This window comes from Cherax quadricarinatus, chromosome 13 (assembly GCF_038502225.1).
Source record: "Cherax quadricarinatus isolate ZL_2023a chromosome 13, ASM3850222v1, whole genome shotgun sequence".
NCBI lineage: Eukaryota > Metazoa > Arthropoda > Malacostraca > Decapoda > Parastacidae > Cherax > Cherax quadricarinatus.
The window spans coordinates 7,631,887-7,654,936 of record NC_091304.1 but is presented as its reverse complement, the minus strand read 5'-3'; the positions used below and the strand labels follow the sequence as shown (position 1 = coordinate 7,654,936).

At 41.0% G+C, this 23,050-nt stretch overlaps 1 protein-coding gene across 4 annotated transcripts in view; it reads left to right on the top strand.

Moving 5' to 3' along the window:
* Window positions 1–22,702, top strand: part of l(2)gl (LLGL domain-containing protein l(2)gl) — a 312,112-nt gene extending 289,410 nt beyond the window's left edge. For 2 of the 4 annotated variants that reach the window (XM_070084441.1, XM_070084439.1), the window contains 4 exons: window positions 1,095–1,165; window positions 18,143–18,490; window positions 18,879–21,454; window positions 21,517–22,702. In XM_070084441.1, coding sequence (XP_069940542.1) covers window positions 1,095–1,119 — 25 coding nt within the window. In that variant the 3' untranslated portion in view covers window positions 1,120–1,165; window positions 18,143–18,490; window positions 18,879–21,454; window positions 21,517–22,702. The remainder of the gene's footprint in view (window positions 1–1,094; window positions 1,166–18,142; window positions 18,491–18,878; window positions 21,455–21,516) is intronic. The other 2 variants (XM_070084440.1, XM_070084438.1) reach the window with 1 other exon arrangement.
* Window positions 22,703–23,050: the final 348 nt, after the last annotated feature.

Below are 23,050 nucleotides of genomic sequence, written 5' to 3'. Positions count from 1 at the left end.
AAAAATTTAATGTTTCCATCATTTTGAGCCCTATTTCAAGATAAAACCAACCAGAATCAGTATTTCATTAATGTGTCTTCCATTCTCTCAATTGATACTAGGAAATAGCCAATGAAACCATAAAAATCACCCTAGAAAAGACCTGAAAGTTGCTATTTTAAACCAAACACTAGGTCAGAAGTTTGCTTTTCCCATCATGCACTGTGGGGGCAGTTTTTTTTTTTTTAATACAGTACATACCCGCCGCTCAGGCTCATTCTCTCATGTCTAGGATGCACATTTGAGGATGCTGTGTTTAAAACATAGATCTCCACACTTGACACTGACATCAGTAACATAGATCTACATGGGAGACAGTGAAAGTTCTAAGATTTCTTCTTGTGACTTATTCAGAATAAATAGTTTCATAATACATTACAACATAGGTAATGATTTAAAGGAGTAATCAAGGATCGAAGCCATGGTCTGGCAGTCCTGAGATGATTCATTCATTACAAATTATTCAGCATAACAAATGAAGCTTAAAAGTCCAGAATGCCTTTTTGCCATGATACGAATGAAAAAATATGAATTGAAGCTTAATATATAGAAAAGGTTCTAGGAAACACTATTGATATAAAAAATGAGGGAAGATGGCAAAAGTACAGACGTACTGGGTATTAATGTACTGTGTTAGCAAATGAAATAGTTTGTCATAGCCAGTATAAATTAGCAGTAAGTGTGAAGCTATAAAACTAGTAAATGGTTTTAAATGCTTTTGCCTTTTATTATCTGTTGGTTTAGTTTGAATATCTAGATGGCAGTGTCAGAGTATCCATGTTAGTAAATCGTTGCTAGTAATGAGAGTATGGTAGGTCAAGGTATGTATGTAGCCAGTTTTATTGTATAATGTAAAGTTTAATTTTCATTGGCTTGTTTTGCTGTAAACAGCCTACTATGTACTCTGCTCTATGAAAATGTTTATTATTTGTGATAGTTTTGTATACAGCAATATTATAGTTATTTTAAAAGTGCATTTTTGTAGATTTAGTTATTACTATTAGTTTTAAATTTGTTGTGAACCTTATTACTAAGCTAGACATCACCTTCTCTAGAGTCGTCATCCGTTCAAGTAGTTGAGACATCTACAACTGAAGTGAACCACAGCACAGTAAACGGAACTGAGGTTTGAACTTTAAAAATACTTGTTTTGACTGTTTTTAACATAAATGGATGTTGGTTTAAATGCTTGTTTTCACTGTTACTGACAAAAATGGATATTTGTTTAAATGCTTGCTTTCACCGTTTCTGACATGGATGTTTGTTTACACAGTTTTGTGTGTGCGCATGTGTGTGGGTGTGTGCGTGTGTGCATGTGCGTGTGTGTGCTTGCGCATGTATGCATGCATGCCAGTTTCTATGTATGTCAATAATTATATGTAGTATTTGCATATGCATTCGTTTTTCCTTGCTTTTGCATATAGAAAATTTTCTAGTTTTAACAATGGTGGTAGCTTCATGTTGAGCCATTTAAGGCTTACATAATTTTCTATCCATGCACATAGAGGAAAATATATTATGTCCAGTGTTTTAGAAAACTACAGTTTCTGATATCCAATTCCCCTTACTTTTAGCAGTTACATTATCAAACTGATACATCCCAGAGTAAGGATCAAAATACTCAGCTGGTACACTGAAACAGCATGGGTTGCTGGCATGCTAAACTAAGTGGAGTACAGGAGTAGTTTTGTTTAAGTGTATCTTATTATTGCAGTACTATTTGGTAGTAGTGAATTTTGCTAAAAAAAAATCGGTTTATTAAAATTACTGTTAAAGTAGAACAAGTCACAATATAATGGGTAGAACAATTCACAATAACCCAAGCTGATGTAGAAACTTTAGATTACTTTCTGGTCCATCCTGGACCATTACCAAGTCACAACAGTTGATTTAATAATGGTCAAGGATGGACAGTGGACTCTTGTATAAAATTTGAATATTCCTGAATAAACATTATGTTAGAGAAACACATGACATTCATATTGTACAACTAAATAATTGTAAGGTTTCAAGACTGTCATGTATTTTTTTTTTTTTAACTGGCAACTTTTCGTCCTCATAGAAATCGGAGAGAAAATGTTGGTGGGCTGAGGTGTAAGAGTATAATTTGAAAGTACAGTGGAGCCCTACTTAACATCTTAGACAGTGAACAGAGAAAAGGTTCATTAAGTAAAAAATATGTCAAGCGAATCAAATTCTGACATGAAAACCTGCTGTAACTTGAAATGGGGACTATGATGATGATACATGTATTCCATATCTGAGACCTAATTTTTTATTACATCTTTTTACCAGAAAATATTTTCATTATGTACATGTCTTAATCCAGGAGTTGCTCGCACTCGAAAAATCTGTTTTACAGCTTTTAGTGACTTTATAATACCACATTTTCCATGCATGTGCAACACAAGTCAAATCACATTTTTATGCAATCTGCACAGTGCCTTTTCCAAGTCCGTATAAGCATAAATAGTTCGTATCCAATACCTAGCAGTAAAATTATGTACACTGACCCTTTCAGTGGCCGTCACACAGAACTATGCCATTGAGGCCAGGGTCCCTCACTTAGTTCTACATCATGAGCTCAGCTCAGCTCATAAGCTGTGAGTGGTAAATTTTAGCCTAGATATGAGATAATGGGTCTGTGCTGTAAGTGCACAGTATAAAAAATCCTGCCCCGGTTGGTGCATGATTGAAGAAACAAAACAGACCATATGGATGGTTTAAAATAGCAAATTTGAGATGTTTTCTTGGATGGATTTTATGGTTTTATTGGCTGCTGCTTTGTATCATTTAATAGAATGGAAAACATACTACTGAAATTGAGATGATTTTGATTGGTTTCAAGAGCAGAAGCAGCTTGAAAATTAGCTCAAAGTAGCAGAAATATTTGACTTTTACTGATATTCCTGAGAGTGGGTAAGGCCTCCCTACACCTCAGTCTGTTTTATGTTCTTTTTTATTTTATTTTTTTTTTTATCACACCGGCCGATTCCCACCAAGGCAGGGTGGCCCGAAAAAGAAAAACTTTCACCATCATTCACTCCATCACTGTCTTGCCAGAAGGGTGCTTTACACTACAGTTTTTAAACTGCAACATTAACACCCCTCCTTATGTTCTTTTATAGGGTCTAATTCAATTATTGAGACACTATAAACCATAACCAATCATTCCTGTTATTTTTTTTTAATGCACTGGCCATCTCCCACTGAGGCAGGGTGACCCAAAAAGAAAAACAAAAGTTTTTCTTTTTTGCATTTAGTAATTTATGCTCCTAGCATTTTAATTGCCTCTTACGACACAAGTGGCTTATGAAGGAAATTCTTTTCCACTTTCCCATGGAAGTGAAAATATACAGTATTATTGTGTACATTACTGTATGGTAATTAGGAATGGATAAAAAAAAAAAAAGGGCAGTTACATATGTAGTTGATTAGTAGAGTAGGTTACTTGCCATAAATGCTTGGGAATTGAGATTCATTCCTGGTTATATTTTATTATTATTCTACCTCATACCATTGTCCAGCAGAATTTCCAGACATGTGGTGATGATATTCTGGAACAGCTTGAGCTCCAAGACTTCCCAATCCTCAAAGTAGACACTTATGTCCTCCCTGCCTGCAGGCAGAGACAATACCCTTGCAGTGTAGCTCGCTTAACTTTTGACTGCCATGAGCTTCCATCCTCAGTTTATATTGTGGGACACTGTTTACAGGTTCAAAAGGTGATCCCTACACTACAACAGTGTAGAAATTGCTGGCATTTTGGTCATCCAGTCCTCTTCAAGGGGGGCTCCTTGGCGTGGTGAAGAGGCTCTTGGTCTGAGGAATTAGACCTATCGGTCTTCTTCCTCAGACCGAACCTAATTACCCCCCAATCTCCCCTCCCCTATCCCATCCTCCCCATCCTCCCCTTTTTCCTTTCCTCCTCCTCCTCCCCACTCCTCCCTTTTGCCCTTCCTCTTTTTGTCCTTTGGGATTTCTCCCACAGGCGCGCTAGTTCCTAGGTAGGGGAAAGGACACCGGGGTCCATCCCATTCCGTTGAGGTTTCTTGGCGGTGGCGTAGTTTGCCGTGGAATCTGGATTGCCTAGGGATGTCCCGATCCCTCTCCGGTATCCCGGAGTAGCTTTGGGTGTCTTTTGGGCGACGGGTGTATCTCTGGAAGCCACCTTTCGGATTCCGGGGGTGGTGGCTGAAGGAGGTATGCTTTGTGGCGGATATCCGGCCGCCCTCTCTTTTGTCCACCGAGGTAGCTCGGCAGATGTGAGGTTGCTATCCCAGATTGCTGGTTTACTGGCATGAAGGGTAGGGTATGGCACGGGTTCCATGCTGCATCTGCGCTACTAGCGGTGTCGAGTCCTCTTGGGCGCGGAGGGAGATTTCTGGCCCTTTCATTCCTCCTAGGAACTATCCCTCCCCGGTCCCCCCTTTTTTTTTCTTTTTTTTATTTTTATTTTCTTTTCTTCTTTCTTTTTTTTTCTTAAAAACAAAAAGAAAGAAGTAACCTAACCATGGCAGCCCTAGTCCATGAACCTGGTACCCCCCGGGCCCCTTCTTGATACCGCACCCCGTTCTGACCCCGCCTCGTCTTTGGACCACTCTTCAGACATTCCTCATGCCTCTGTACCTGTTGCCGGTGCTGTTTCCTCACCCGCTTCAGGTACTGAGGCCTCGACTGACTCCTTCGATTTATCAGACCTTCGCTCTCCTCTGACTATGCTTCCGGCCTCTCCCTCTACGGTGCGGCAATTTGCAAATCGCCGACCCGTTCCACGTCGGACCAACTCTGGTCCCACGCCTAAACGTCAACGACAATTACCTGCTGATGATACTTCTCCACCTTCACCTTCTCGTTCTTCTCAGAAACGATCGACACGTCCTTCACTACCTTTCCACGCTCAGTTTCAGACTGAACAGTGGACTAAATTCTTCACTTTACGACCAACTTCCTCTACTGCCTATCTTTCTGACCATAGTATTGGCAAGGCACTCCTACGCCATGTTGGTAAAGATATTTCTTTTCATGCTCTTAAGAGCGGTACGCGCATCATTACCGTACAGAATGCTACCCAGGCTCGTGAGCTCTCTCGTCTTTCCCATATAGATACTGTTCCTGTCACCCTTGAAAAACATCATTCCCTCAATTCTTGTAGTGGTACCGTTATTCTGCCCCATACCATAGTTCAACAAAATTTCCAGACATGTGGCACCGACATTCTAGAACAGCTGGAACTCCAAGATCTCCCAATCCTCAAGGTAGACACTTACGTTCTTCCTGCCCGTGGGCGGAGACGATACCCTAGCAATGTGGCTCGTTTAACTTTTGACAGCCGAGAACTCCCATCCTCAGTTTATATAGCAGGACATCGGTTACAAGTTCGAAAGGTGATCCCTACACCACAACAGTGTAGAAATTGCTGGCGATTTGGCCATCCAGCGAAATATTGCAGATCTATCGCCGAATGCCCAGTCTGTGGTGCCGATGACCATTCTAATACGTCTTGCAATCGATCTCCCTCTTGCCTTAACTGTCATGAGGCTCACCCTTCGTACTCTCGCCGTTGTCAGGTCTATTTAAACGAGCGGGAAATCCGTTACCTCAAAGAGACAGAAGGTCTCCCTTATGCCATGGCAGTTTCTCATCTCCGCCTCCAAGGGAGACTCCCACGTGTTTCTTATTCCCGTGTTTCAAAACGTCCCCCCACTTCTGGTATCCCATCTTCTACACCCACCTCTGTGGTTACCTCTCCCATAATCACTCCTGTATCTAATCCTTTTGCTGTCCTCGGCTCAGACGTCCCTACTTCAACGCCTCAGTCTAATCTCGCTTCTTCGAGTTCTCTCTTACAAGTCTCAGTATCGACGAGACCTCGTACGACACCTCTTCCCAATCGTCCCTCTACTTCTCAAAAGTCAAAAAAAGGTCCGGTAACACCTCCTACCCATCTTCCACCTCCTCATTTTACCCTCCCTGTCTCTGTCCCTAGTTCTTCCCCTCTCACTGGCTCAGTTACAAGTGCAGAGGTTCACCCTCCTCCTCGTAATGTACCTTCCTCCCCTGTTCCCTCCCAAGTTTCTTCCTCTTCAGCCACCTCCCAGGTTCCTGTCTCTTCTGTCCCCTGCCACGCTTCTCCAGTTCCCTCCACCCTTTCGCCCCCCCCTACCTTGGTACAGTCCAATACAGTTCCAATCTTTACTCATCCTCCCCCTACCATTCCCAATATTGTCTCCCATACGACATCTCTGAATTCCGAAACACTTGAAGCAATCTCTGAATATATTGCAGAGACCAAACCATCAATGGACACTGATCCACCTTCCACTCTTTCTCTCTCCTCTGCTCCATCTGCGCAACTCCTTTCTTCACAGCGCACCGTTCCTTCGCTGCTTGAACATTTTCCACTGCCTCCGCATGTGGACTTTTCTAACCCTTCTAGTCCGTAGGAACCCTTACCTGCGGATTTCAAGTATCTTTATCATTGCCAATCATGGCCTTTTTACAGTGGAATATACGCGGCCTCAGGGGTAATCGGGGTGAGCTTCAGATGTTACTCTCCCTGTTTGCCCCTGTTGGTGTTTGCTTACAGGAACCAAAATTACACTCTGCTGTTATTTCTCACATCTCAGGCTATAATTTATTGTATTCTTCAGATCCTTTTCCTGATGGGACCTTTAATGAAAGTGCCCTTCTTCTCCGCACTGATATTCCGTACCATCAGCTATTTGTTCATACTTCGCTGCATTACACAGCAGCCCGTATCCACTTACATAGGTGGTATACGCTCTGTTCTTTATATCTCTCTCCTTCTCGGGCATTATCTATTCCGGATTTTGCCTTCCTTGTTTCGTCATTACCGCCACCGATTCTGTTACTTGGTGATTTTAATGCCCACCATTTCCTCTGGGGAGGGTCTCACTGTGATTCCCGAGGAATTCAGTTAGAGGCTTTTCTTGCCACCCACCCCCTCCATGTTTTAAATACAGGTACTCACACCCATTTTGATCCTCGGACTCATACTCTCTCTTGCATCGATCTCTCAGTTTGCTCTTCCTCCGCCGCATTAGACTTTACTTGGTCTGTTCTCCCGGACTTACATGACAGTGATCATTTCCCAATCATTCTTACTTCCCCTTCATATTCGCCACCTCTTCGCACCCCATGCTGGCAATTTAATCGGGCAAATTGGAACCTTTACTCACACCTGACTGTTTTTAAAGAGGTTCCTTCTTCGTCCTCCATCGATGAGCTTTTACACCTCTTCTCGTCCTCCGTTTTCACCGCAGCTTCTCATTCTATACCCCAAACTTCGGGCAGGCATTCTCAGAAATGCGTGCCTTGGTGGTCTCCTGCTTGTGCTCGTGCAGTACGTTTGAAACGCGCTGCATGGGGCAGGTACCGGTACAATAGAACCACAGAGCGACTCCTTGATTTTAAACAGAAGCGTGCGATCGCTCGCCGTGTCATCCGTGACGCTAAACGCACTTGCTGGCGAGATTATGTCTCCACCATCACCTCTGCTTCCTCTATGAGTGCAGTCTGGAAAAAAGTACGAAAACTGAGTGGTAAATATTCTCCTGACCCGGCTCCTGTTCTGCGGGTTGCCGGTGTTGATATAGCAAACCCACTAGATGTTGCCAATGAAATTGGCAATCATCTGGTCCGTATTTCTCAGGGACTCCATCTATGCCCCTCATTTCTTTCCTCAAAGTCTGCCAGAGAGTTAGCACCCTTGGACTTTTCTTCTCTCAGAGAAGAACAGTATAATGTGCCTTTTACACTTCAAGAACTGGAGGCAACACTCTCAGCTTGTCGATCATCGGCAGCTGGGCCCGACGACATTCATATTCGTATGCTACAACATTTACATCAGTCAGCCCTTGCAGTCCTATTACGCCTTTACAATCTTATTTGGTCACAAGGAGTTCTTCCACAGCTGTGGAAATCCGCCATTGTTCTCCCTTTCCGCAAACCAGGCACTACGGGACATGAACCCTCCCACTATCGTCCCATTGCTCTTACCAGTGCAGTTTGCAAAGTAATGGAACGTCTAGTAAATAGACGTTTAGTGTGGTATTTAGAGACACACAACAGTCTCTCCACTCGTCAATATGGCTTTCGTAAGGGACGTTCTACCATAGACCCCTTACTGCGCTTGGATACGTATGTTCGTAATGCCTTTGCGAATAACCACTCAGTTATTGCCATATTTTTTGACCTTGAGAAGGCATATGACACAACTTGGAGGTATAATATTTTAGCCCAAGCCCACTCCTTAGGCCTTCGAGGCAATCTACCATCCTTCCTTAAGAACTTTTTAACTGACAGGCATTTCCGTGTTCGGGTTAATAATGTGCTCTCCCCGGACTTTATCCAAGCTGAAGGTGTCCCCCAGGGATGTGTTCTGAGCACAACACTTTTTCTCCTTGCTATTAATGATTTGGCCTCTAGTCTTCCATCAAATATTTGGTCATCACTCTATGTTGATGACTTCGCTATTGCCTGTGCAGGCGCTGACTGTCACCTCCTTACAGTTTCTCTCCAGCATGCAGTCGACCGTGTTTCCAATTGGGCCACCACACATGGGTTTAAATTTTCCAGCACTAAAACCCACCAAATCACTTTCACTAGACGCTCTGTCATCTCCGATCATCCTTTGTACCTCTATGGCTCACGTATCCCTGAACGTGATACAGTCAAGTTTCTGGGCCTCCTCTTTGATCGTAGGTTATCCTGGAAACCTCACATTACCTCTCTGAAGGCAACTTGTCACAGCCGGCTGAACCTTCTTAAAACCCTTGCTCATCTTTCGTGGGGAGCTGATCGTCGAACCCTCCTTCACCTACATTCCACCCTTATTTTATCGAAACTTGATTATGGTGACCAGATCTATTCAGCGGCATCTCCTGCTACTCTCTCTAGCCTTAACCCCATTCATCACCAAGGATTACGTTTATGCCTTGGTGCTTTTCGCTCTTCCCCTGTCGAAAGCCTCTATGCAGAAGCGAACGTTCCATCCTTATCCGATCGCCGTGATGCCCATTGCCTGCGCTACTATGTACGCTCTCATGATCTCCGCAATCCTTCCATTTATAGAATGGTCACTGATATTAGTAGACATTCTTTATTTGTTCGCCGCCCCTGCTTACTCCGTCCCTTCTCTCTTCGCCTTCATTCGCTCTTGTCTTCTCTTCAACTACCACCTTTCTATGTACATGTAGCATCTCACTTTTCCCTACCCCCCTGGGAAGTTCCAGCTGTTCGAGTCTGTTCTTTCTCCCTCCCTTGCTCGAAAGCCCAACTGTCTACGGTCGCTTCCCGCTCTCTTTTTCTTGACCACTTTCACTCTCATTCTCATGCCATTGCTGTGTACACAGATGGCTCTAAGTCTTCTGACGGCGTAGGATTCGCAGCAGTGTTTCCGGACAGCGTCGTACAAGGGCATTTACTATCTTCAGCTAGTATTTTTACTGCTGAATTATATGCCATCCTTACAGCACTTATCCGTATTGCATCTATGCCTGTGTCATCATTTGTGGTTGTCTCAGACTCCCTTAGTGCTTTACAGGCTATACAAAAATTTGATACACCTCACCCCTTAGTCCTCCGTATCCAACTTTGGCTACGCCGCATCTTTACTAAGCATAAAGATATTGTTTTTTGTTGGGTCCCTGGTCATGTTGACGTACAGGGCAATGAACAGGCAGACACTGCTGCGCGGTCAGCAGTACATGACCTACCAGTTTCTTATAGAGGTATTCCATGTACGGACTATTTTGCTGTAATATCTTCCCACCTTCACACCCGTTGGCAACAACGTTGGTCTACTATGCTCGGCAACAAACTTCAGTCTATTAAACCGAGTATAGGTTACTGGCCGTCTTCTTATCACCAGTGTCGAGGTTGGGAGACTACTCTCTCCCGTCTTCGCATTGGCCATACTCGTCTTACTCATGGATATCTCATGGAGAGGCGTCTTGCTCCTCTCTGTGAGAATTGCCAAGCTCCATTATCAGTCAGCCACATTCTGTTGGACTGCCCACTTTATCAACGAGCACGCAGAATTTACCTCTGTCGTCGTCTTCGCCCCGCTGCTCTCTCTTTACCTTCCCTTCTCGCTGATGGACCCACCTTTCATCCGGACTCTCTCATTGACTTTTTGACAACGACTGACTTACTTCACAAATTCTGATACTTTCAGCCCTTTCTACTTGAATCTCTTGCTACCCTCTACCCCCGTACTATCCCCTGCCCCGCTGTTTTCTGTAACCTGCTGATCATCCCCCCTCCCTTCTGCCATCCAATTCCCTTGCTTCCTTCCCTACCCTGCAGCGCTGTATAGCCCTTGTGGCTTAGCGCTTCTTTTTGATTATAATAATAATAATAATAATTGGTCATCCAGTGAAATATTGCCTAGTCTGTGGTGCCAACGACCATACCAATACATCTTGTAGTCTACCTCCCTCTTGCCTTAATTGTCATGAGGCTCACCCATCTTACTCTTGCCATTGCCAAGTTTACTTAAATGAGCGAGAAATTAATTTTCTCAAAGACATAGAAGGCTTTCCTTATGTTATGGCAGTTTCTCATCTGCACCTCCAGGGGAGACTTCCCTGTACATATTTCTTATTCCTGAGTTACTAAATGACCCCCCCCACCTCTGGGGCCCTAGCTTCTGCAGCCTCTTCTGTGGTCACCCCTTCCACAGTCACCCCTGTCTCTAATTCTTTTGCTGCCCTGGACTCAGAGGTTTCTACCTCAACACCTCATTCTGTTCTCACCTCTTCCTCTTCTCACGCACAAGTTTGTGTCTACAAGACTTCGTACAACAACTCCTCCCCATCGCCCCTCTACTTCTCTGAAGTCCAAAAAATCCCTATTGTTAAAATCTCTCTTAACCCTGCCTTCCCTTCTTCTACCTGCACATTTTTCCTTTCCAGTCTCTGTACCTGGTTCTTCACCACTAACTGGCTCTGTTACGAGTGTGGAGGGTCATCCTCCTCCTTGTACAGTACCTTCCTCTCTTGTCCCCTCCCAAGTTTCTTCCTCTTCTGCTCCCTCCCAGGTCACTTCCTCTTCTGTCCCCTCCCAAGCTGCTTCTCCAGTCCCCTCCCAAGTTTCCTCCTCTTCTGCCCCCTCCCAGGTCACTTCCTCTTCTGTCCCCTCCCAAGCTTCTTCTCCAGTCCCCTCCCAAGCTTCTTCTCCAGTCCCCTCCCAAGCTTCTTCTCCAGTTCACTCTACCCTTTCGTCCCCCCGTACTTTGGTACATTCCATCGTCACCTTGATCTTTACTTGCCCTCCTCCTTCCAGCTCCAATATCGTCCCACATACAATGCCCTTGTCTCTGAAACATTTGAAGCTATCTCCAAATATAATGAGGAGTCTAGACCATTGATGGACACCAATCCACCTCCTGATCTTCCTCTTTACTCTTCACCATCTTCACAACTTTATTCACAGTGTCCCAATCCTTCGCTGCTTGTGTGTTTTCCGCTGCCTCCACATGTGGGCTTTTCTAACCCTTCTAGTCCATAGATACCTCTGCCTTCAGATTTCTTGCATCTTTCTCTTCGCAAATCATGGCTTATTTATAGTGGAATATCCATGGCCTTAGAGGTAACCGGAGTGAGCTTCAGGTGTTGCTCTCCCAGATTTTCCTTGTTTGTGTTTGTTTACAAGAACCCAAATTATGCTCCGCTGTTATCCATCCCATCTCGGGCTATGTTTTATTATAGTCATCTGATCCTTTTCCCGATGGAAGCTTTAATGAAAGTGCACTTCTTATATGCACTGGTATTCCATGGTATAAACCTTGGTAATAAATACCGACAAGTTGGTTTAGAAAGACACATAAGCAAACACTATGACATACATGTATTTATTAGAAAACGTTTCGGTCCTGGGACCTTGATCACTTACAACATACAGAGGTAGAAAGACATTATATATATAGGCGGAGAGTGAGGTGTGAGTGACGCACGGTGACCTGAAGAATGTCATGTTGGGATGAGGACGGGGAGATGATGAAATCATGCGACTCCTGTGCTGTTGGGTTGGTGGTGCTTAAGTATCATGTATGCCAATGTTTTTGAAATTTTGTAGTTTCCAGTGTTATGTTCTATAGTGTCGGTGACAGCGATTAGTGAGGCTTCTAGGCACCATTGGCGTCTGAGGTCTGGTTCGGTGAGAACGAGTTGTGCCTCATTCCAGTTCATCAAATGCCCCGTGGAGTTTCTGTGGAGGACACAGGCATACCTTACATCGTCTCTGTTAGAGGCATAGTGTTTGCTTACGTGTCTTTCTAAACCAACTGGTATTCCATAACATCAGCTCTTTGTTCATACTTTGCTTTATTACACTGCAGCCCACATCCACTTGAATGAGTGGTATACAATCTGTTCTTTGTATCTTTCTCTACCTGAGGTGTCCCATAGCTTGATTGCTAGCACACTTAGCTCACACCCTGAGGTCTGAATATCAAATCCTTGGTACAGCTGGAAAACATTAGGACATGTTTCATTAAGACACCTGTTGTCCATGTTCACCCATCAGTATAAAATGGGTACGTGGGTGTTAGTCAACTGGTGTGGGTTGCATCCTGGGACAAAACTGACCTAATTTGCCCAAAATGCTCTGCATAACAAGCGACTTTCTGTATAGTAGTATGTCATTGATGTCAGCTAGGCCTGTATACCTTGTACACCTACCATCCGACTTACGACCTGCTCGTCATACATCCACTCGACTTACGACTGTGCATCTGGCAGCTGGGCTGTGCCGGCTGATGCACACCGCTGTACAATATTTGACAATACTCGCGGCGGCAATGCGTCATGCAGGCAGCATCAATTTGAGTAACCCTGCCCTATCAGCAGCATCATACTGTATTAACTGTACTAACTGGACAGTAAATTTCACCATGGCCCCTAAGATGAAGTCTGAATCTTGCACTGGAGATTGTGGCAAGAAAGGATCTTACTCTCGAACTCTCTATTTGTTTTCAGTGTTGCACATAAACCTGTCTGTATCTGTCTGCCTGTATATCTGTGTCTGTCTGTATCTCTGTGTGTCTGTATCTCTGTGTGTCTGTCTACCTGTGTGTCTTTGTCCACCTGTGTGTCTTTGTCTACCTGTGTGTCTGTCTTTCTGTCTACCTGTGTGTCTGTTTACCTGTGTGTGTCTTTGTCTACCTGTGTGTATCTTTCTGTCTACCTGTGTGTCTTTCTGTCTACCTGTATGTCTTTCTGTCTACCTGTGTGTGTGTCTTTCTGTCTACCTGTGTGTGTGTCTTTCTGTCTACCTGTGTGTCTGTCTTTCTGTCTACCTGTGTGTCTGTCTTTCTGTCTGCTTGTCTGTCTCAGAGCCACTCATTAAGAGTGTAATTGGTCTTGAAGACACCATATTAATAATGATAATAATAATCACTGAGGTGCATTAAATGTGTATAAAACATTAATATAGACATTTTGCTTAATTCATCTATGATTTTTTTTCAAAATTATATAATAAACATGCTACATAACATATAAATTAACAAATATGAGATTTTTTCTGGTCGGCTTAACAGAGTGAACAAAAACCATTCGTGTTCGGGCTGGTAATAACAACAACAACAACAACAACATTTGTTTACATAACTTGTGAAACTTCTACCCTCACTCTCTCTCGTTTATTCATTTAATCTTGTTTACTCACCTCTCACTCTACATTAAGACTACAGTTATTTTAAGGTAAGTAATGAGTGGACATGATTATTATATAGTTTAATAATATTATTATTAATATTAGTACATATGTATTATTGTAATAATAATAATTATTATTATTATTAATTCAGGGCACTGGAGCACAGATCCACTGTATAGCACTTTGTCTGGATTTTTTGGGTTATCCTAGGTAATTTATACTGTGTATGGTAACTTCACTTACGTGCACTTGTGAGAGAGAGAGAGAGAGAGAGAGAGAGAGAGAGAGAGAGAGATACAGAGAGACAGACAGCCACATTCAGTCAGTCAGTCAGCCAACCAACCACCCACCCACCCGGCCAGCCAGCCGGATACGTATTACACATGTTCCAGAGTTGTTTCTCTTTACTTAGGGTATAAGTTATACTACATTCTGGCAGGATGACACTACCAGTGGTATTCTCCCATTCCACTGTGTCGACAGTACATAAAGATAACAGTGACATATGATACTGTATGTGATGTAAAATTTACAATACAGTTCACTACCATGTATACATTATATACAGTACATAAGTAAAATATAACAATAGAAGTAAATTATGGTAAAAAGGATGAAATAATGATTGTACATTACATTACAGTACTGTGTAGGTAGTTTATATAGGAAATGTTTGACATTATGCCCTACTCAGTATGTCGGCAGTTTTCAAAGGTTTGACTCACGTCCATTTTGACTTATGACCGGTTGGTCGGAACCAAGCTTGGCCGTAAGTCGGATGGTAGGTGTACATGTACTTGTAGAAATAAAGATATTATTATTATTATTACATATTATTATCTATCCCAGATGTTGCATTTCTGGTTTCTTCTCTACCGCCACCACTTCTGTTACTTGGCGATTTTAATGCTCACTGTTTCCTCTGGGGGGGGTCTCACTGTGACTCGCGTGGCATTCAGTTGGAGGCTTTTCTCGCTTCTCTTCCCCTCCGTGTTTTAAATATGGGTACTCCCACCCATTTTGATCTTCGTACTCGTTCTCTCGCGTCGATCACTCGATTTGCTCTTCCTCAACTATACTAGACTTTACCCGGTCTGTCCTCCCAGACTTGCATGACAGCAATCATTTTCCAATCATCCTTACTTTTCCCTAGTATTCACCGCCTCCTTGTAGCCCACGCCAGCAATTTGAGCGAATTGGGACCTTTATTCATGTCAAACTGCTTTTAGTGAGGATCCTTCTTCGTCCTTCATTGATGAGCTTTTACACCTCATCTCGACCTCAGTTTTAACTGCAGCTTCACATTCTATGCCCCAAACCTCGGGCAGGCATTCTCAGAGGTGTGTGCCTTGGTAGTTTCCTGCTTGTGCTCGGGCAATCTACTTGAAACACACTGCATGGGGTGGGTACCGGTACTGTAGAACCACAGAGCAACTCCTTGATTTTAAGCAGAAGAGAGCAGTCACCCCACTGTGTCATCCATGATGCTAAATGCACTTGCTGGTGGGATTATGTTTCTGCCATCACTTTGGCTTCCTCTGAGTGCAGTCTGGAAAAAAGTATGGAAACTGAGTGGTAAATACTCTCCTGACCCGGCTCCCATTCTTCTGGTTTCCGGTGTTGCTATAGCAAACCCTCTTGACATTACCCTCAAAATTGGGAATCATCTTGTCTGTATCTCTCAGGGGCTCCATCTATGCCCCTCGTTTCTTTCCTCCAAGTCTGCTAGAGAGTTAGAGCCCTTAAACTTTTCTTCTATCAGAGAAGAGTCTTATGTGCATTTTACACTTCTGGAACTGGAGGAAATGCTCTCCGCTTGCCAATCATTGGCAGCTGGGCCTAACGGCATTCATATTCATATGCTACAGAGTTTGCAGCAGCCAGCTCTTGCTGTCCTCTTTTGACTCTTTAGTCTTATTTGGTCACAAGTTCTTCCCCAGCTGTGGAAATCTACCATTGTTCTCCCTTTCTGCAAACTGGGTACCACGGGACATGATGCCTCATTATCATCCCATTGCTCTTACCAGTACAGTTTGCAAGGTGATGGAACGTCTGGTAAATAGACGTTTGATGTGGTATTTAGAGGGACACTATAATCTCTCCACTAGTCAATATGGCTTTTGTAAGGGCCTTTCTACTGTTGACCTATTACTACGCTCGGATACGTATGTTCGTAATGCCTTTGCTAATAACCATTCTGTTGTTGTCTTTTTTGACCTTGAGAAGGCATATGACACAACTTGGAGGTATAACATCTTGGCCCAGGCCCACTCCTTAGGCATCCAAGACAGTCTACCATTTTTCCTTAAGAACTTCTCAACTGAGAGATATTTCTGTGCTCAGGTTAATAATATGCTTTCCCTGGATTTCCAAGCTGGTGTCCCCCAGGGATGTGTTCTGAGCACAACACTTTTTCCCCTTGCTACAAAATGATCTGGCATCTACTCTTCCATCTAATATTTGCTCATCACTGTATGTTGATGACTTTGCTATAGCTTGAGCAGGCATTGACTGTCACCTCATTGCAGTTTCTCTCCAGAATGCGGTCAACCGTGTTTCCAATTGGATTTAAATTTTCTAGTACTAAACCTCGCCTAATTACTTTCACTAGACGTTCTGTCATCTCTGATCATCCATTGTATCTATATGACTCGCATATCCCAGAACATGATACGGTCAGGTTTCTAGGCCTTCTGTTTGACTGTCAGTTATCCTAGAAACCCCACATTACCTCTCTGAAGGCAACTTGTCATAGCTGGCTGAGCCTGCTTAAAACCCTCGCTCATCTTTCATGGGGGGCTGATCATAGAACTCTCCTTTGACTACATTCAGCCCTGATTTTATCGAAACTCGATTTTGACGACTAGATATGTTCAGCAGCCTCTCCTGCAACTCTTTCTAGCCTTAATCCCACCCATCACCACTTATTACATTGATGCCTCTGCTTTTCGCTCTTCACTGGTTGAGAGCTTTTATGAAGAGGCAGATATTCCATCCTTGACCGATCGCTCGTTGCCTTCGCTATTATGTTCGCTCTCATGACCTCCACAATCCTTCCATATATAGGATAGTCATTGATGTTAGTAGACATTCTTTATTTGTTTGTCGCCCCTGTTTACTCTGTCCTTTTCTCTTTGCCTACATTCGCTCTTGTCATAGCACTTATCTATATTGCATCTATGCCTGTGTCACCATTTGTGGTTGTTTCAGACTCCCTTAGTGCTTTACAGGCTATAAGAAAATTTGATACATCTCATCCCCAGGTTCTTTGTATCCAACTTTGGTTATACCGTATCTCTAGCAAGCACAAAGATATTGTATTTTGTTGGGTCCCCGGTCATGTTGATGTACAGGGCAATGAACAGGCAGACATTGCTGTGTGGTCAGCAGTACATGACCTCCCAGTTTCATATAGAGGTGTTCTATTCACAGACTATATTTTGCTGTTATTGCTACCTACCTCCACACCTGTTGGCAACAACATTGGTCTGATCTGCTACATAACAAATTACATTCTATTAACCCTTAACTGTCCAAACATAGATCTACGTTCACGTGCGTAGCGTTCCAACCTTTATTTTCCCCATTTGAAAGCATGTAAAAGAAACGTAGATGTACATTCGGAGCCCCCCGCACGTGAATGTAGATCTATGTTTGGACAGTTTTAAAAGTTAAACCAAGTGTAGGTGTCTGGCCATCATCTTGTCATCAGTGTCGAGGTTGGGAGACTACTCTTTCCCGTCTTCGCATCGGCCACGCTAGTCTTACTCAAGGGTATCTCATGGAGAGGTGCCCTATTCCACTCTGTGAGAATTGTCAGGTTCCAGTTTCTGTTAGCCATATTCTGTTGGACTGTCCATTCTCTCAACGAGCATGCAGAATTTACCTCCGTCGTCGTCACCGCTCTACTGCCCTTACTTTACCTTCCCTTCTTGCTGATGGACCCTCCTTTAACCCAGACACACTCATTGACTTTTTGACAGCAACTGATTTACTCCACAAGCTCTGATGATGATGATGCCTCTAGCACTCCTCACAGCCCTTTCTACCTCAGTCTCTTGCTACCCTCTACCCCTGCTGCACTCTATGACCTAATAGTAATCCCTCTCCCTGCCCAGTACCCCTGCACCCTTACCTGCCCTGCTGTGCTGTATGACCCTTGTAGGTTTAGCTTTTTTTTATTATAATAATTTCTATGTCTGAAATCTGTATGAAATAGTTTTCAGTATGTTCCCATTGATTGAGGTATATATATATGTAATTGTATATGTACTCAATTTGGTTAAGAATTTGCATGTAACTGAGCTTTGGAAACACTGTGGGTCTAATTAGTTTCAGCATTGCTCTTGTATTATGATTTCAGGATTTATACTTATTTTTATGTTATTTAATTTACAAGTTTGTTTATACTGTACAGATCTTTCTTGTTGGCTCTCACTCAACTGAGGATAGACAAGATTAATCCCTCTTCCTTCAACTGATTTAATTTTCATAGTTAGACAGGGTGTGTGAAATACACATTATTTTTTCTGATATTTATAATTTATATAACTAAAAGTATATGTATTTTGGTTTAGATTGTACTTCACAGGCTTCAAGTAAACAATAGTTGCTTAGCTTTAAGGGAAGGTTATACAAACTGATATATGGCTGGTTTAAAAGAAACAGCTAGAGAGCTTATTCCAATGGAGACAGACTTTACTAACCTAATTTTATCTCTTCTCTTTCACGTCTGGCTTGTGTTAACCCACTGCAGTAACTGTCAGTGAGTATGACTTTACAGCTATCTATTTTTTCCATTTTATTAAGTAATTGAACAGGTTTTATAAATATGCACAAATAGTTTTCCTATTTAGTTTCCAAGGGGGCAAGTAATACTTTTTAGAAGATATTTATCTAAGAAAGTACTGTTCATAATTAGGTTCCTGGAATTATAGTACATTTCAAGATGCATCCATATGTAAATTCTTATCTTCAGGATATGAGTGTCATTGGGTGGATACTATTTAGTGAGAAAAAAAATTGGGTATGTAAATTAATTGACATGCAAATACAGGTGTTTAGGTCATTAAAAGCCTGGGGAATATTTTAATTAAAATTTATTAATTATGTGTATGTTTGTTTACTATATTATACAGTAATCTGTTTTTCAGACTAAAATACGAGCACCATTGGCCAAGGCAGAATCCTTCTTCAGCAAAGAACCCAGAATCAAGAGTGATGAATAAACCATAGAAACTTTATGAGAAGGATTTTGAACATGAGCCATCCATGGGTTAATGGAAAGAACTTCAAATGGTTACATACATACATAAAATTGCTAAATATATAATAATATATATATATATATATATATATATATTATATATATATATATATATATATATTATATATATATATATATATATATATATATTATTATATTATATATAAAATAAACACACACACACATTGGAGTTTTTTTTTTTTTTTTTATAGCATTGTGAATCTCTTCTCTAAATTAGCTTTTAAGTACTAGTGATGAAATGTATATTTGTTGTTAGGTCAGTATCCTCTTATTACTGTACTAGCCTGAAGTTTGGTTTTGATACAGTGGATCAGTATTTCAGAATGTGTACAGAATTACATGCCATCTATACATATTTAATAAATGCATAATTTATTTCCTTCATTGACATTTTTTTTTAACAAATTGGCTGTACATCATATAATCCCAGCTGATAAATGCATTTTTTTTTATGTATATAATCTTTAGCACGCTTATTTGGAATGAGATTTGGGGTCCTGGGGTAAGGTGGTGTTACAACTGCATGTTGCCTTTTTGTGTATTTCCAAATTTACTTTAAAATGCTAGTATTTCTCTTTGCAAGAATTGGCCATCTGGACTAATGCAGGTGAAAATTTTCAACATTTTTGTCAAAGAAATAAGCGGATGCATATTAAGAAATTTTACTTGCAGTCTTGAACTCCTAATTGTTATTCTCTTGCAGTCTCGGATATTTTGACTTGTAGGATGCATAGTTAAGAGTTTGGGGTTATATAATTTGTAATTAAAACAGTCTCATGTCAAGAAAGAGCTAACTGAAGTGAATTTGTAACCTATTCTTTTGCTGTATTGTACTCCCAGATATGATCATGCACTCAAGGATCTTCATGAAGGCCGCCTAAGCTTGGGCAAATAAAAAAAAATCAGTTAATACAAAAAGTAATATAATACACTAAAAATTTGCTTAATAGTGCTTTCATGTCATGTACTTATCTATAAGCATTAGTTTATATTTTTCTATGTTAAGAGAAATATTAAAATAAACTATTTGTACATTTTTATAAAGAGTTTAAATAGAAATATAGTTCACAGAAGTAACTTAGACAGGCAGCTCATTATCTTAGTTACTCCCATTAAATTTTATTAGGTGTAGAGTTGAGGCTCTCAGATTGCATATCTTGTACATTAGGGCGAGAAAACCAACCTGCGATAGAATTATCTAAATGCAGTTGAGGTAATACAGATGGGTGATATAATGGGTCAGTAGTGATACATCACTTGAGATTAGCTATAGTAGACATAATCATTTGAAATAGGAAGTACAGATGATGAGCAAGGAAGTATTCTTCACTTGCCTTTAACCCTTTCAGTGGCCATCACTTAGAACTACGTCATTGACGCCAAGGTCCCTCGTGTAGTTCTACGTTATGAGCACAGCTCGCTCAGCTAAGATGAGTGGTAAATTTTGGCCTAGATACGAGAGAATGAGTCTGTATAGCGAGTGTGTACAGTATAAAAAAAAAAAAAAAAAAAACCTGCCCAATGCATTACATGGGGAAAAGCAAAACACTGATGTTTGGTTTACAATAGTGAATTTGAGTTGCTTTCTAGGGTTTTATTGCTGTATAGCCCTTGTGGCTTAGGGCTTCTTTTTGATAATAATAATAATAATAATAGGGTTTTATTGGCTATATCTTGGTATCATTTGATAAAATGGAAGACATAATACTGAAAGAAATAATTTTGGTTGGTTCAGGACCAGAAGTAGCTTGAAATCGGGCTCAAAATAGTGGAAATATTTATTTTTTACCGATTTTCCTAATAAAGGGTAAGGCCCCTCCTGCACCTCCCAGTCTGTTTTGTCAGCTTTTAATAGCTCTTGATTAAATTATTAGAGCCATAATCCACGACAAATCATTCCTGATTATATTTTATTATCCAGGAAATGGAGTAAATATTTTTGTGTGATTATGAATTCAAAATGGAAGGCAAGTGTAATAGAGGAGGGGCCTGAGGATGTGATAAATGAACAGAGCAAATGGTTTAGTGCCAGGAATGTCTTTATGGTTTATTTTGCACATTTTTAAATAGGTGTTTTTTGAAATTTGTGTAAAATTGGCCAAATTACCGACTTCTGTGCACTTTATAAGGTAGTTGTAATAGTGGAATTGGTTGTATCTTGTGCTCATTCGATAGAAGAGAAAGCACACTTGCAAAATAGCTAAGAATTTAGTAGAGTGGAGCAGCGGAATCGACTTAATATAGGATTTAAAGATGGCAAAATTGCTATTGCATAATAACTCTGCGCCTGCATAATTCCATGAGTTTTCCATCAGATTTCGTATTTTTGGTGTTATTACCTTCAGAAAAAGATTTACCATTTCAAAAGAACTTTTTTTTTAAGTGGACACTGGTAGCAATATTAATTTTGGGGGTCTAGACAGTGAAAGGGTTAACATGATGGTAGATTGTACATTATTATTATAATCAAAAAGAAGCGCTAAGCCACAAGGGCTATACAGCAGGTAGATTGTACAGATTGCTTATTTTGTATGCAGGCTTGCCATATAAAAGAAAAACTGATATGGCACAAGGCCGAATTACAGTGTAGTTACCCAGTGATTACTGTCCTACTTATATTAGTGAAAGCCTTATTTTGAAATTCAAATGGTTTGCAAAACTGGTGGGCATTAGTGTTATCCACTATATTATTTTCTCGTGGCATAAATAATTTCATTTTGAAATAGTAAAAAAAAAAAGAAAAGGTGTACGTACATGAAAAAGTTGTGACCAACATTTCATACTCATAAATTGTTTAAATTTTACAGAAGTGTAAGGTTATTTTTCCAGTTGAACTTTTTACTGAATTGAATACTTTCTCATACCACTTAAAAAGAAAAAAAAAATAAAGCTGCACGTGTTGCTCTCTGAACATGGTAACATCACGATCATGAATTTGACGATAGTATATTACACTGCCCCTTACTTTTACGATTACTGAGAACATTCCAAGAACATTTTGTATTTTAGTGATATTAATAATGTTATATATTTATGCTGATACAAGTATCTTCATAATTTAAGAAGTGTTCTTTGTAAACATTGCAAATTTTGGCCCATATTTGTCTTAGGCCGGCAAATATTACCTGAAAAATAAATTTTAGGGATATGTTTAAGTTGTTGCTGACTTACATAGTTTACTAGTAAATTGTGTTTTAAATGTTTATGCCAGATAGTATAATTTTTGTGGTAGCTTCATGTTTTAAGTTGTACTTAGAACCATATTTTGGCATTAATAGCCTAGTCTAAATGGGTTATGGAATTTTGTTTTCCCTGGAACTCTAGCCTTACGAAATGTGTTTCAAGTACAGTATGAGTGTTTTTTCGTTCCAGAACATTTGGCATTTATGGCTTGACTAAGGATGTAAATTTTCTTACATGCATACCAGCTATGGATGTGTTCTAGTTTGGTCTTAAGGACACCTGTCTTCAGTGTATTACCTTTTGCTTGTCAGAATTGTTTAGTCAAGCTTGATAAGTGACATTTACTTTTAATTTCCTTACCCAGAGGATATATTATTTATGCTATGTTTTGATCTTAAATGCTGCTATTTTGGATCTCAAATTTATTTTATATAATAGCCTCTTATACTGCTGTCTTGAGCATTTGTTGCCTTCCATTTCTACCAGGTCAATAAACTTAACATCTATTATAGTTATTTGCTTTCCCTAAACTCCAATCATAGTCTGAACTACAATGTTTGCAAAAATAATTGTAAAGTAATTGACATGTAAAACAACTCTTGCTTGCAGATGAAACTGCTGTGCAAGTTCCCCCTCTTCAAGGGGGGCTCCTTGGCGTGGTGAAGAGGCTCTTGGTCTGAGGAATTAGACCTATCGGTCTTCTTCCTCAGACCGAACCTAATTACCCCCCAATCTCCCCTCCCCTATCCCATCCTCCCCATCCTCCCCTTTTTCCTTTCCTCCTCCTCCTCCCCACTCCTCCCTTTTGCCCTTCCTCTTTTTGTCCTTTGGGATTTCTCCCACAGGCGCGCTAGT